Here is a 15,739-nt window from a genome sequence, read left to right as displayed (position 1 = left end):
TGTATTTTGCCAATAATTGTATCAACTTGCTAAATCTAGCCCCATCATCACTGGCCCATCTTTGTAGAATACAAACACCACATCATAACGTAACACTGGCTTTAAAATCAGAATGGGATTTTGGGCAGGGGGCCTGGAATGCTTTTTTTTTTTTTTTTTATAAAAAAATGAGAAAAGTTATTCAGTGGATAATCATGAATACCACTTTTTAAAAATTTTGTTCTAGGGAGATGAAGATTTCTTTGTATTTTTCATATTAGCTACCAAAAATCCACATTCTGTTGACTTCTGGTATCATAAAGAACTACTGAGGGCAGTCATAACCACCTTCATTTCAGTTTTGGAAACAGCCTCCCAAGTTTATTGTCTTGTGATGGTTTTATTTTCTGTAGCACTTAAATCGACAACTAGCTGCCCTGATCTGTGGCTTTTTTGCGGAGAGTGAAGGAGTCAATTTTGAGAGAAGACTTGGAATTGTTCTTCCTGTGATTGAAAAGGAGATTGATCCTGAAAACTTTACAGATGTAAGTTATATGTTAGGGAGTAAAAGTATTGGCTTATTTTTGTAGTTTTACTTGAGATAGTGTAGCTAACAGGTTACATATTTGTGTCAAAAAATTTTTTATTAATAAAAGTAAGAACTCAGTGCAGTTCTTCTTTTTTGAAATGAAGATTAAAGTAAGTTATCTTCCATAGTATATGATCAAAATTTCATAAGCCCCTAGGGGACATTTAGCAATGTTTGGAGACAGTTTTGGTTGTCACAACTGGAGGATAGAAGAGTGTTACTGTTGTCTAATGGGTGGATGCCAGGAGTGTTGCTAAACATCCTCTAATGCACAGCACAGTCCCCCAAAGCAAAGAATTACCTGACCAAAATGTCAGCAATATTGTGGTTGAGAAACCCTGCTACAGATGTACATCCTGGAGTAAAAATGTCCATAGAATACTTTGAAATTATTGTCTTAATTAATTTAACATTCTTCCTACTTTTAGATCATGGAAGAGACTGAAGAAAAAGCTGCAGATCGCCTTCTGTTCAGTTTTCTTATACTGATAAGTAAACTCATCAAGGAATGTAATATCATTCAGTTTACCAAGCCCTCTGAAACTCTGAGTAAAATCTGGAGTGAGTATTTCCTTTTTCTTTAAAAATAAATGGAATATATAGTATCAGGGGGAAGGTTCATAAGAAAAAGATTTAATAGGTCTTTCAGATTGATTACAGTGAAAGTATGTTTTTCTGGGAGGAAAAGCAAATTATATAATCTCATAAATAATATATATCATTTATAAATAAAAAAAAATTAATTATGTTAATTATTGTTTAGTTGCTAAGTATTGTCTGACTCTTGTGACCCCATGGACTGTAGCCCTCCAAGCTGCTACTCTATCTATGAGATTTCCCAGGCAAGAACACTGGAGTGGGTTGCCATTTCCTTCTCCAGGGGATCTTCCTGACTCAGGGATCAAACCTGTGTCTCCTGCATCACAAGTAGATTCCTTACCACTGGGCCACCAAGGAAGCCCAATTATGTTAATTATGGAAGAGTAAAAGAAAGGAAGAAGTTTCCCGAAGTCCTCCTTGCTACTTATTTGTTACACATTTCCATCCAGTCTTACTTTTGTCAAATAGCCATAGGGTTTTTTTGAGGTTGCCTGATTCCATATAAACTTTTATATCCTGTTTATATATAAGTAAGCATATTATTATTCAGAGAAGGCAATGGCACCCCACTCCAGTACTCTTGCCTGGAAGATCCCATGGACGGAGGAGCCTGGTAGGCTGCAGTCCATGGGGTCGCTAGGAGTCGGACAAGACTGAGCGACTTCACTTTCACTTTTCACTTTCACGCATTGGAGAAGGAAATGGCAACCCACTCCAGTGCCAGTGTTCTTGCCTGGAGAATCCCAGGGACAGAGGAGCCTGGTGGGCTGCCGTCTATGGGGTCGCACAGAGTCGGACACCACTGAAGCGACTTAGCAGCAGCAAGCATATTATATATAACATATTTAGTAGATATCCTTCTAATTGGCTATAAATAATCCATTGTGTGTAAATGTGCCATAATTTACTAAATCATTTCATTGCTATGGAAATATTTAAGTTATGTAACACTCTTTAAATAAAAAATAAGATCCTAGAATTATTAATTTAACATTTTCGCTTTGATTAATCAAAACTAAATACTAGGAAATAGACACTGCAATGAATGCTTTAAATAACCATTTGTTTCAAGAGAACTCATGATTTTATGAGAAAAATCATCCAGTTACTAAGTTACTGTATAGCCTACTCTGGTATGGCTCCATTGAGATATTACAAAGGTTCATATAAAAAAAAAGTAAAACCATCTTCGTGAAATATAGCATAGACTAAAACTAAGATATGACACGGATTGTTCAAAATTTTAGTCCTGTTCCCCAACACAAGGCTTTTCTATTGCACTTCCCAAGTGTGGTATATGGAGAGTTGCTCTGAGAATAGCATAAGAGTATGAGCTTTGAGGGCGCATAATGAAGATCCTTTAAGAGGTCATACTTAAGGACATGAGCTTTGGGGCCAGATTGAGCTTGGGTCCAGGCTTGGTTCTGCCTGTTACAGCTTGGCACATTACTTAGCCCCCTTTGGAACTATAAACTGGGAATGACAATTCCAACCTCACAGAACTGTTGTGAGGTCTAAATGAGCTAATATGTGTAATACACTTAGCCTATGGCTGGCACACAGAATGCCTTATTAAATGATACCTTTCCAGTCAGCTACCTGGTGCCACTGATTTCAACAGTTAGGAGAAACGAGTGTTCTCATATATATATTTACATTAATTTTAATTTGAAATTGCAGTTGTTAATGCTACCTTACCTCCTTGAATCTGAAGCTAAGTTCTTATGAAACTGGCCTGCTTTTAGGCTTACTCAGATCTCTTTCTCATGTCATTTCTCATGGTAGGAGTTGGTTCTCTAGTTATTTCAGTCTCTACCTCACTTCTGAGAAGGCAGGGACTATTTTGTTCATCTTTGGTTCCTAAATTCAAGCACATAATAGATACTCAAGAAATGCCTAATTAGTCGTGCTCACCACCATAGAGTCAGGAAAGCCTTGAGATGTCTGAGAATGTGTTTTGGCTCCCTCAGGTCACGTGCACTCCCACTTGAGATATCCGCACAGCTGGGTGTGGCTCACAGCAGCCCAGATTTTTGGATTGCTCTTTGCCTCTTGCCAACCTGAGGAACTTATTAGAAAATGGCATGTCAAAAAAACTAAAAAGAAAGTCTCGGAATCTGTCGCAATCCGCTTCCTAACAAGTGACCTTGAGCAAAAGGTAAGATTTTTCTAACACCTTTTCCTTCCCTCATCTTCGTGAGGTATTCATTCTGGTTCATGTTACTATCTTGGGGTTGGCCCTTGGGAGGAACTCTTCCAGTCAACAATTTGATGTACATGTGGATCCACACGAGTATTAGTAACTAGAGAGGGGTCACCCTCAAGGCCAAGGTTTTTCGAAGAAAAATTTTAGACCCTGATCAGATTTTTTATTTGCTTGTTTAGCACATGTATCCTCCATTACATATTTAAGTTCTTTATCAGTGCTAGAAAGGAAGATACTGTCTGTCATGCCTCCTTCATAACCTTGTTGATGCCTCAGTGAGATCATCACGTTCATGAAAATGTTAGGCAGGGACCATGTTATATCTGTCTCCCATATCTTAGGGCCTAGCACACCTGGCTTACAGTGGGAATGCCATAAATATTGAATGAGTGGAGGATCAGTTCAGTTCAGTCGCTCGGTCGTGTCCAACTCTTTGTGACCCCATGGACTGCAGCACACCAGGCCTCCCTGTCTATCACCAACTCCCAGAGTTTATTCAAACTCATGTCCATTGAGTCGGTGATGCCATCCAACCATCTCATCCTCTGTCATCCCCTTCTCCTCCCACCTTCAATCTTTCCCAGCGTCAGGGTCTTTTCAAATGAGTCAGTTCTTCGCATCAGGTGGCCAAAGTACTGGAGTTTCAGCTTCAACATGAGTCCTTCCAATGAATATTCAGGACCAACCGATTTTCTTTAGGACGGACTGGTTGGATCTTCTTACAGTCCGAGGGACTCTCAAGAGTCTTTTCCAACACCACAGTTCAAAAGCATCAATTCTTCGGCACTCGGCTTTCTTTATAGTCCAAGTCTCACATCCATATGTGACTACTGGAAAAACCATAGCTTTGACTAGATGGACCTTTTTTGGCAAAGTAATGTCTCTGCTTTTTAATATGCTGTCTAGGTTGGTCATAGTTTTTCTTCCAAGGAGCAAGTGTCTTTTAATTTCATGGCTGCAGTCACCATCTGCAGTGATATTGGAGCCCCAAAAAATAAAGTCTGCCACTGTTTCCACTGTTTGCCCATCTATTTGCCATGAAGTGATAGGACTGGATGCCATGATCTTAGTTTTCTGAATGTTGAGTTTTAAGCCAGCTTTTCACTCTCCTCTTTCACTTTCATCAAGAGGCTCTTTAGTTCTTCGCTTTCTGCCATAAAGGTGGTGTCATCTGAATATCTGAAGTTACTGAGATTTCTCCCAGCAATGTTGATTGCAGCTTGTGCTTCATCCAGCCCAGCATTTCGCATGATGTACTCTCTATATCAATTAAATAAGCAGGGTGACAATATACAGCCTTGACGTATTTGGAACCAGTCTGTTGTTCCATGTCTAGTTCTAACTGTTGCTTCTTGACCTGCGTACAGATTTCTCAAGAGGTCAGGTGGTCTGGTATTCCCATCTCTTGAATTTTCCACAGTGTTGTGATCCACACAGTCAAAGGCTTTGGCATAGTCAATAAAGCAGAAATAGATGTTCTGGAATTCTGTTGCTTTTTCTATGATCAACAGATGTTGGTTATTTGATCTCTGGTTCCTCTGCCTTTTCTAAGACCAGCTTGAACATCTGGAAGTTCATGGTTCACGTATTGTTGAAGTCTGGCTTGGAGAATTTTGAGCATTACTTTGCTAGCATGTGAGATGAGTACAATTGTGCAGTAGTTTGAGCATTCTTTGGCATTGCCTTTCTTTGGGATTGGAATGAAAACTGCCCTTTTCCAGTCCCGTGGCTACTGCTGAGTTTTCCAAATTTGCTGGCACGTTGAGTGCAGCACTTTAACAGCATCATCTTTTAGGATTTGAAATAGCTCAACTGGAGTTCCATCACCTCCACTAGCTTTGTTCATAGTGATGCTTTCTAAAGCCCACTTGACTTTGCATTCCAGGATGTCTGGCTTTAGGTGAGTGATCACACCATCATGATTATGTGGGTCGTGAAGGTATTTTTTGTACAGTTCTTTTGTGTATTGCCACTTCTTAATATCTTCTGCTTCTGTTAGGTCCATACCGTTTCTGTCCTTTATTGTGCCCATCTTTGCATGAAATGTTCCGTTGGTACATTTCAGGTAACTATAATAGTGTAACTAAGGTAGCGGATTTTTCTCTGGGGAGATAGAGTGGAGGATGGAAGAAAAGAAAAGAGGGAGGGAAAGTATTTGAAGGTTGTAAAGTTGTCTACCGGTAATCTAAAGATTATGATTTATATCTCCCCGTGTCCTTCAGTTAAAACGCTTATGACAGATAGAAGGGAACATTTAATTTCTGCTCATGAACCTTCCTTCTCCAGATCTATGCAGGTGCTCATTCAGAGAAAAATCTACTACCTTAGTTGCATTATTATAGTTACTTGAAGTTTTTGAAAACAATCAGGAATACCCTGTGTTGTGTCTGCTAATATCCATTTTCTTTTCACAGATGAAAAGTATCTCCCTAGCCTCTTGCCATCAGTTGCACTCCAAATTCTTGGACCAGTCTCTAGGAGAGCAGGTATTACAATCCTTCCAGTTAAATATAAGGGACCTATGCTACCAACAGTATAGGAGCAAGCTCACATTTGGTTTTTGTTTTTCCTAGTTAAGTCTTGGGGAATTAAATGAAATATAAACAAACATTTATATACATGATCAATTAGGCACACATATCTAATCGACTCTGGAGTGCATACTGGGATTACTCCTGGCTCTGTTTAAAATTACCAGTAAAAATGGTACATTTGGGGGCTTTGCTGGTGGTCAGTGGTTAAGACTATGCTCCCAATGCAGGGGGAATGGATGGCACAGTGAGGCCAAAGCAGTCATGCCAGGGTGGACAGTGGGTGGGGTCTCACACAATATATTTTAGTAGAGGCTGATAAACCGTACATACTCAGGACAGGTAGGAAGATTGACTATACTGACCCAGGATGAATGAAACTATGGATTTTAGTTCACCTTAATCTTGGAGTTAACAATGTGAAGTGGCTGTTAAGGGGGGAAAGGCCTCCAAATCTGGTACTGTCCTCACAAAGGCCCAGCTTCTAGAAGGAAGTGATACTCTTGGCATTAACTCTTGATGGCCAGGCTGGCCTTGGACAGCGTGTAGTACTCTGAGTACCACATTTGGGGGAACCTTAGGCACACAGTAGCCTTGGAGTAGCCAGGATGATGAAGGTGTGTGCAAAACCAACTTGATTTCCTCCTTCACACAATAGGTGTGAAATACCCACAGCAGAGATTTCATAGATGTCCCAAGATTAGGATTTAATAAATGGGTCCATTATTAGAAGACTGAAAAAACCACCCCTGGGCAGTTTAATTTAATGGGATACGTGGGAAAGAAGAGGCTCAGTATATAAGAACTTGGGCTTGAATTCTAAAGACCTTGACTTCTGGTTTACCACTTTGGGTGAGATTCAACAATTCTGAGCCTGCCTTGGTTTTCTCTGCTGATAATAGTACTTGATGTGCTCAGTTGTGTCTGACTTTTCACAACCCCATGGACTGAAACCTGCTAAGTTCTTCTGCCCATAGATTCTCCAGGCAAGAATACTAGAGTGGGTTGTATCTCCTACTCCAGGGGATCTTCCTGACCCAGGGATAAAACCCATGTCTCTTGCATCTCCGCATCGGCAGGCTTATTCTAATGCCACCCAGGAAGCCCAGTAGTACCTGATAGGGATATTTTAAAGGTGAATTGGAATGTATACAAAGCAACTAGTCAGTGCTCAAAAAATGAAAATTGTTATTTCTATGAGGACTAGCTGAAGGAATTTAATGCAATGAGGATGAAAGCTCTCTTGAAAAATATCAATGGATGGTCAAGAATGAAATTACTCAGTGGGACCTTAAAGAACAGAAGCAGGCCAAATGGATAAAAGTTACATGGAAATAGATTTGGACACACTGTTGGGTAAACTGAATTTTTACAAAAAGGGACTGCTCATGAATATTGGAATACCAGTTTTTTATTGTCTAATTATAGGATACCTGTTTTAGCTTCTGCTTTACCAAGCCATATTTATTGCAAAATCAGAATCTAATTCTTACCTTTCCCCTCTCCCCACCTCCCCACACCCCTTTTTTTTAAGGTTGTTAAGAATTTGTTGTTTGTAGCCAAAGTCTTATATTTACTGGAACCTGATTCTGGGGACATAAAAGAAGACACGGAAGAACAGGAAGTTTTAGGTGATGGCATGGCCGGAGAGGGTGTGGAAGAACACAAGGCGTGTGCAGATGAGAAAGAAGAGCACAGCAGGCCAGCCACACTGCTCTGGCTGATCCAGAAATTGTCCCGGATCGCAAAAGTGGAAGCTGCCTATTCACCTAGAAATCCCTTAAAGGTGTGCATATGCAAAATGGCTGAAAAGCAGTCTTTTTTTTTTTTTTTAATGATACTAGCTATCCTCCCAAGTCCCTAGAACCTTTTGAACCCACAACTGTAGCATAATATCTGCCCCTAAATAGACCTTGTTTTCTAAGTTAACTCTGTAGCTACAAGTACAAACGAAAAATGATCTGTACTTTCAGAGAACATGCATCTTTAAATTTCTCGGAGCCATAGCAATGGACCTTGGAATAGACAAGGTGAAGCCGTACCTCCCAGTGATCATAGCGCCTTTGTTCCGGGAACTGAACAGCACCTATTCAGAGCAGGGTAATTCTGCATCCTCTTCTACATGTTAAAATACCTATCTTCTCTCCTGAATGCTTCCTTCTTCTTTTCTGTCCTCCCTTTCTGCCAGAGTTTAAGAAAGAAAACTAGCTAGGTATCAAGGCAACAGCAAACAAATAAGGCATATTTGTGTTATTTTTTACTATCTTCTGTATGCTTTCTTGTGTCTAAGAGTGAAGGTTTCTTTCCTAAAGGATGATGTTTTTTAACTCCTAAGTGTAGATTAAATATTAAAAGAAAACTAATTTGGAGTGGTTCTAAACCTCACAGTACTGTGAACAATAAAGAACAAATGTCACTATAAGTCTGTTAAGAATTATAAGGCAAAACTATCAAATAGTTTTTACTTCAGATGTTCTCATTTTTCCCAGTATATTTTCTTGCCTGGTTTATTTGGTACCTTTCCCTCAGTGATCCTTAAGTTATCTCTTTTGGTAACAGGACTAGTGGAAATTAGGGATTGGAAAGCAAGGGAATAATGTTAAAAAAAAAAAAAAATGAATGTTAAAAAGAGTTTTAAAATATTAGTAAATGACGTAAATGTCAAAACAGGAGCTATCTATTCCTACAACCTTGAGTTTCCTTACAGTAGGTCAGGTTGGCTTTGGCTCTCAACCAACATTTATTGAGCACTGAATATTTGCCAGGCACTGGTGGTTAAATGTCTTTGATCTGCCCCGTCCACCCCAAAAAAAAAAAAAAGAGGTTACAGCCAGAGCCAAGCCTCTGTGACCCATGAATTAGAGAGGACCTAGAGATACATGCTTACCTTTCTTTGCCCCCATCTGCACAGACCTGAGCAGGGTAATAAAGGTAACACAAAACATTTGTCCAGTTCTCAAATTACTTTAATGTCTTCTGAGCCAGGATCCCTGTAGGAAAGTGCTTCACGGTCTCTGATCTCTGGCCACATCCTTGACGAGGAGGTGCCATGGAATGCTGTGTCCAACACTTCTGCTTATTCTCCTATCTCAGGAACTCAGAAACGAAGAGACTAGTTTTTAGATCAGTGTTTAATGTTGAAGTAATAAAAGCGATCATGCCTTGGGAATTTAAATTTTGCATGTTAATTTTGTACATATCCAAATATGTTCTTTCCTATGCATTCCTGATTGTTACTCTGTGTGTCATTAGATCCTTCACTGAAGAATCTATCCCAGGAAATCATAGAATTACTGAAAAAGCTGGTCGGGCTCGAGAGCTTCTCATTAGCCTTTGCCTCTGTACAGAAACAGGCTACTGAGAAAAGGGCACTCCGGAAAAAGAGAAAGGCTTTGGAGGTAGGCTTGCTGCTTGAAATTGACCTGTTCATTGGGCTTAACTATTTTTAACCAGGCATGTGTGCATGTGTGTATCATACTTACCAAGGGAGGAAAGAGGAATTGGCTGTGTTTGAGAGGTGGGACTTTATAGCTGGGGCTCCAAATTTTGTGATGTTCAAAAATGGTCCATTTCTGCATTTGATTTTTATTGGTTTAACATTTACTTTAAAAGTAATACAAAATTTCTCTTCTTTTTTCAAGTTTGTAACTAATCCTGATATTGCCGCCAAGAAAAAGCTGAAGAAACACAAAAATAAAAGCGAAGCAAAGAAGAGAAAGATTGAGTTCCTGCGGCCAGGCTATAAGGCCAAGAGACAAAAGAGCCACAGCCTGAAAGATTTAGCAATGGTGGAATAAAGTGCTCCCTGTGCTGTGTCCGAACTTACCCTGAAACATGAACTTTCTGGTGTACCTGCTAGTCCAAAATCATAGCAGGTTTTATTATTTAATTTAAACTTTGGCATAGATTGTATAATATTATACAGTTTAATATAATTCATGTTTGTTTTTAATTAAAATATTTCATAATACTACTGTATCTTCACTGTCTAAAAAGCATTTGACACTAATGATAAAGAGTTTAAAATGTACTTTTCTTTTTAAAAATACACATTAAAATAGCAAGACAACAGAAGAAGTTAGTAAATCAAGCAGATTTGCAAAATTACAAAATTTTATATAGATATTTATAAAGCTACATGTACCCATTTGAATGCAGAGTTCCAAAGAATAGCAAGGAGACAAGACTAGAGCTCTCTTCTAGGAAATCAGAGATACCAAGGGAACATTTCATGCAAAGATAGGCACAATAAAGGGCAGAAATGGTATGGACCTAACAGAAGCAGAAGCTATTAAGAAGAGGTGGCAAGAATACACAGAAGTACTATACAAAAAAGATCTTCATGACCCAGATAACCATGATGGTGTGATCACTCACCTAGAGCCAAACATCCTGGAATGCAAAGTGAAGTGGGCCTTAGGAAGCATCACTAGGAACAAAGCTAGTGGAGGTGATAGAATTCCAGCTGAGCTAGATCGAATCCTAAAAGTTGATGCTAGTGAAAGTCCTGCACTCAACACACCAGCAAATTTGGAAAACTCAGCAGTGGCCACAGGACTGGAAAAGGTCAGTTTTCATTCCAATCCCAAAGAAGGGCAGTGCCAAAGAATGCTCAAACTACTGCACAATTGCACTCATCTCGCATGCTAACAAAGTAATGCTCAAAATCCTCCAAGCCAGGCTTCAACAGTACGTGAACCATGAACTTTCAGATGTTTAAGCTGGATTTAGAAAAAGCAGGGGAACCAGAGATAAAATAGCCAACATCCATTGGATCATAGAAAAAGCAAGAGGTAAACATCTGCTTTATTGATTAATCCAAAGCCTTTGACTTTGTAGATCACAACAAACTGGAAAATTCAAGAGATGGGAATACCAGACCACCTGAACTGCCTCTTGAGAAATCTGTATGCAGGTCGAGAAGCAACAGTTAGGACCGGACATGGAACAACAGACTGGTTCAAAATTGGACAAAGAGTATGTCAAGGCTGTGTATTGTCACCCTGCTTATTTAATTGATATACAGAGTACATCATGCAAAATGCTGGGCTGGATGAAGCACAAGCTGGAATCAAGATTGCCGGGAGGAATATCAATAACCTCAGATATGTAGATGACACCACTCTTATGGCAGAAAGCAAAGAGGAACTGAAGAGCCTCTTAATCAAAGTGAAAGGGAGAGTGAAAAAGCTGGCTTAAAAGTCAACATTAAACCAAGATCATGGCATCTTGTCCCATCACTTCATGACAAATAGATGGTGAAACAACAGAAGAAGTGACAGACTATTTTGGGGGGCTCCAAAATCACTGACCAACCTAGATAGCATATTCAAAAGCAGAGACATTACTTTACCATCAAAGGTCCGTCTAGTCAAGGCTATGGTTTTTCCAGTGGTCATGTATGGATGTGAGAGTTGGACTGTGAAGAAGGCTGAGTGCCGAAGAATTGATGCTTTTGAACTGTGGTGTTGGAAAAGACTCTTGAGAGTCCCTTGGACTGCAAGGAGATCCAACCAGTCCATTCTGAAGGAGATCAGCCCTGGGATTTCTTTGGAGGGAATGATGCTACAGCTGAAACTCCAGTACTTTGGCCACCTCATGCAAAGAGTTGACTCACTGGAAAAGACTGATGCTGGGAGGGATTGGGGACAGGAAGAGAAGGGGATGACAGAGGATGAGATGGCTGGATGGCATCACTGACTCGATGTACTTGAGTCTGAGTGAACTCCGGAAGTTGGTGATGGACAGGGAGGCCTGGCGTCCTGCGATTCATGGGGTCGCAAAGAGTCGGACACGACTGAGCAACTGATCTGATCTGATCTGAAAATCACTGCAGATGGTGACTGCAGCCATGAAATTAAGACCAACCTAGACAGCATATTAAAAAGCAGAGACATTACTTTGCCAACAGAGGTCCGTCTTGTCAAAGCTATGGTTTTTCCAGTAGTCAGGTATGGATGTGAGAGTTGGACTATAAAGAAAGCTGAGTGGCAAAGAATTGATGCTTTTGATCTGTGGTGTTGGGAGCAAGACTCTTGAGAGTCCCTTGGACTGCAAGGAGATCCAGCCAGTCCATCCTAAAGGAAATCGGTCTTGTATGTTCTTTGGAAGGACTGATGTTGAAGCTGAAACTCCAGTACTTTGGCCATCTGATGCAAAGAACTGACTCATTTGAAAAGACCCTGATGCTGGGAAAGATTGAAGGCAGGAGGAGAAGGGGATGACAGGATGAGATGGTTGAATGGCATCACCAACTCAGTGGACATGAATGTGAGCAAGCTCTGGGAGTTGGTGATGGACAGGGAACCCTCTGAGTGCTGTGGTTCACGGGTTAGCAAAGAGACACAACTGAGTGACTGCTGAACTGAACACTTGAGCATTAAGAAAGACCTGCACAAATGGAGTTTTACATTCATGGGTAGGAAGATTTAGTATCATAAGTTGCTAGTTTGTCTCCAGTTGGAAACCTGTGGTTAAATACAAATCTGAGCAAAATCCCAAAGGAGTTCTTCATATTATCCCAACAAGCTGATTCTAAAATTTATATGGAAGATAGTTAAGTCGAAAATAGCCATGATACTCTTAGAAGAGCGTAAGGGGCTTGCCCTGTCAGATAATGAAAAATAAGACAAAAAGTGCTATCTAGAGAGGGATGATGTGATAAAGATTAAGAACTTCTAAGGTGACACACCCAGGACGTGGTATGTACCTTATACTGATAGATGATTAATAGCACCCAGGCTATATAACAAATACCAAAAACCAACGAAGATGATACAGTTGAAAAAGTGGCGAAAGATAGAAACAGGCATTGCAAAGGAAATGTAAGTGGCCCTTAACCCAGTTACCAAATAACAGGCCCTTTAACCCAGTTACCAAATAACAGGCTATAACAGGTCTTGAATACTAAAGTACTTGTGTATTGGTTAGTAAGTCATTGTCTTGAGACCACCTTGTGGTGGCACTCATGAACTTCAAAACCGCCACTTTGGCTGTAGGAGTCCCTAGACACCACTGTCTCCCCACGCCAGAAATTAAAGGACTAAAACCTGTGCTAGTAGGGTTTTAGTATCAGCTACGTCCTTTTTTTGAGTCACTCCTGTATTAACCTTGTTAATAATTGGGGAAATGCAGATTAACATGTGAATGAAACTCCATTTTGAACCCTTCAGATTAACATGTGAATGAAACTCCATTTTGAACCCTTCAGATTAACAAGGCTGACAATACCAAATGTTGGCAAGCGTGGTGGAAGAAAGGGAACCTTTTTTTCTAAAATACTATGGAAAACAGTCTGGCATGTTGTTCAACCATGTGGTATCTTTTGCCTCTCTACACTTGATGTACTAAACAGAAGCAATATTCTTTAGTATCCAATACATTTGGAAGGGTAGGGGGAGGAAAAATCATCATACACTTTACATTTTATTTAACTCATTTAAGTCTTTCTGACAGCTTCCTAAAACTCATTATTTTACAGATAAGGAATCTCATCTCAGGTTAAATAATCTAGCTAAAGGTGACACAGGTTGAATGTGGCAGAGTCAAGATTAAACCTAGGACTTGAAAGCCCATGCTGTTTATGGTGACAGGGTTAGAATATTACAGCATATGGCATAGGAATCAAATGTTCAAACATTCATGAGCTTCACAATTTGTGTTGTGATGTAGTCTGTATCTCAAACAGGACTTCTCACACTTGCAAGGTGTTTGTAATATCCCAAAACAATAAACATGGGGCATCCTGGAAAGCAGACCTAATTCTAAGTGATTTAAAGTGCAGGTATTTGCTTTTATAAAAAATTTATAAATCAAAAGTTATTAATACTAAAGGCAAAGTCAGGAAAAATAAATATCTCCAGTATATTGAGCACGGCTTTGTTTTAATATTTAATCATTTTAATCAGTATTTAATCAATATTTATTCCAGTAAATATTTATTGAGAGCCCAGTACCAAGTATGTACCAGCCAGGTGCACCACACTAGATGCAAGGGATTCTAACAGTAAATAAGGTATGGTCCCTGCCCTCAAGGAGCTTACATTTCCACAATTTAAAGTGCATCTCAGGTATTCTGATAATAGAATTCCACTCTCAATTTCTCTTTTTAAATTTGATCACATGACACAGCACAACTACCAAACAGAATTATAAAATAGAATGTTAGCGCTAAAAGAAACCTTTGATATTATCTGTACAAAGAGAAAAACCAAACAGAAACTGATGGAGTGGCCCTTTGCACCTAGAACTCATATGCTCTGATTTCAAGTTTGGTCCTTTTCAGGCTTCTCATGAAACAAGACTCAGTAGATTTTTATAAATATAAACATTCAACCTCCTGTAACATACTTGTACAGCTGTTTGCTGCTAGACAAGGACCTTCTCGTTTATACCAGGTTAATGTCAATGTATGCTCTATTTATCCCATCCTATTCTTCGTGGCAAACCAGAGGGATCAGGATCATCCAAGTGCAGGCCTTTGCTACCAAGGGTATTTGTCAGGCAGCATTTGCCTGCCAGGGTTGCACCTCCCTTCTATTTTCACAGTGTTCGTGAACCACTGGGGAGTGCTTATCCATTTAGGTACAAGTCTAACACGAGATATGTGCCACTGACCAGAAAGGTACCCAAGTATAAAGTGCTGATGTACTATTTTCCTAGCTGACAAACATACAGCCTACCATTTTTAACCATGAACATATTTTGAGGTGCCATAATGTGCCAGGCACCATACTGGACATTAGGTATATGAATAAGACAGTTTGCCCATCCGGAGTGCCTTGCAAACTATGACACGATGTCAGTTATATACTGTTAGTACTTTGCGGTACACTGGGAACACATGCTCCTGGAAGAAGGCCTGAAAAAAATTGCTCCCAATTTTAGTAATTACTAAGGTCTCCATTTCTGTCTCACTGTAGACTGGGTTGTTTGTAAAGTTCCTTTTAAAAGTCCATTAGGAAATAACTGTTTTTGGTAGTCTAGCAGCAGTAAGTCTAATTTTTAAAATCAGGAATACTTTCTCCCTCTAGAATCAAATAAGATTTTGACTTTTCACCAAAGTCACACGTTCAATTACAGGCAGATAGAAAGAACCAAAGGCAGTAAAAAACATCCTTTACAATGCTTCTTAAAATAAGTCTTGTTTTCAAAAAATTTCCTTTAATATGAAATTTTGTTTAATGTGTTGTGAATTCAATCAAATATAACCATCTAGGACTATTTCTACTACCTCTACTAGTATGGAAAAATTTACAGACATTATTTTGAATGTACTATGTCTACTTCTATTAGCTTAATTTTACATAAGGAATTAAGTTGTGTTGTCAATGTTGGCACTTCCAGGAATTTATAGTTCATGGGACAAGCTTCTGTCTGACCCTGAAATCTCACTCTAAGATTCCCTTGCAGGTGACTTTAGTCAAGCCAGTCTATCAGCATTTTGAGTCCATGTCCATAAAAATGAAGATGTAAAAATGATGTCCTAGCTACATGGCAGGATTCCTGTACCAATTGACTGAGTAGGTCCAAATCTGAAAAAAATTTCCAAACAACTATAAATAGTATAAAATAATAATTACAGATAAGTCAGTGAAGTTAGCCACCAAAATAATTATTTCATGCCTATAACCAAAAGCTTTTATATGAAACAGCTTACATAAAGTGGTCATTAAGCAAATGAAGACTATAATTACCCACGCTAGGTTCTTGGCCTACTCTGTTGAGCCTAATCTTTGGAAAAACCTAATTCATTTTAGAGGGGAAAATCTGAGTTAAGATATTCATTAGTGTTAATACAAACAAGATGCAACCACTAATTTAAAAATCGGAGGG

General features: G+C 39.4%; 1 protein-coding gene across 1 annotated transcript in view; it reads left to right on the top strand.

Moving 5' to 3' along the window:
* UTP20 (UTP20 small subunit processome component) overlaps nt 1-9,863 on the top strand; it is an 86,141-nt gene extending 76,278 nt beyond the window's left edge. Inside the window, 8 exon segments of the mRNA XM_005898589.3 lie at nt 393-524; nt 997-1,129; nt 3,139-3,326; nt 5,789-5,860; nt 7,440-7,691; nt 7,879-8,005; nt 9,158-9,303; nt 9,547-9,863. Of these exon segments, the coding sequence (XP_005898651.2) occupies nt 393-524; nt 997-1,129; nt 3,139-3,326; nt 5,789-5,860; nt 7,440-7,691; nt 7,879-8,005; nt 9,158-9,303; nt 9,547-9,702 (1,206 nt within the window). The 3' untranslated portion in view covers nt 9,703-9,863.
* The last annotated feature ends 5,876 nt before the right edge of the window (nt 9,864-15,739 follow it).

This window comes from Bos mutus, chromosome 5 (assembly GCF_027580195.1).
Source record: "Bos mutus isolate GX-2022 chromosome 5, NWIPB_WYAK_1.1, whole genome shotgun sequence".
NCBI classification, from domain to species: domain Eukaryota; kingdom Metazoa; phylum Chordata; class Mammalia; order Artiodactyla; family Bovidae; genus Bos; species Bos mutus.
Note: the sequence above shows the minus strand (reverse complement) of the source record. Positions and strands in the feature narration are given on the sequence as shown.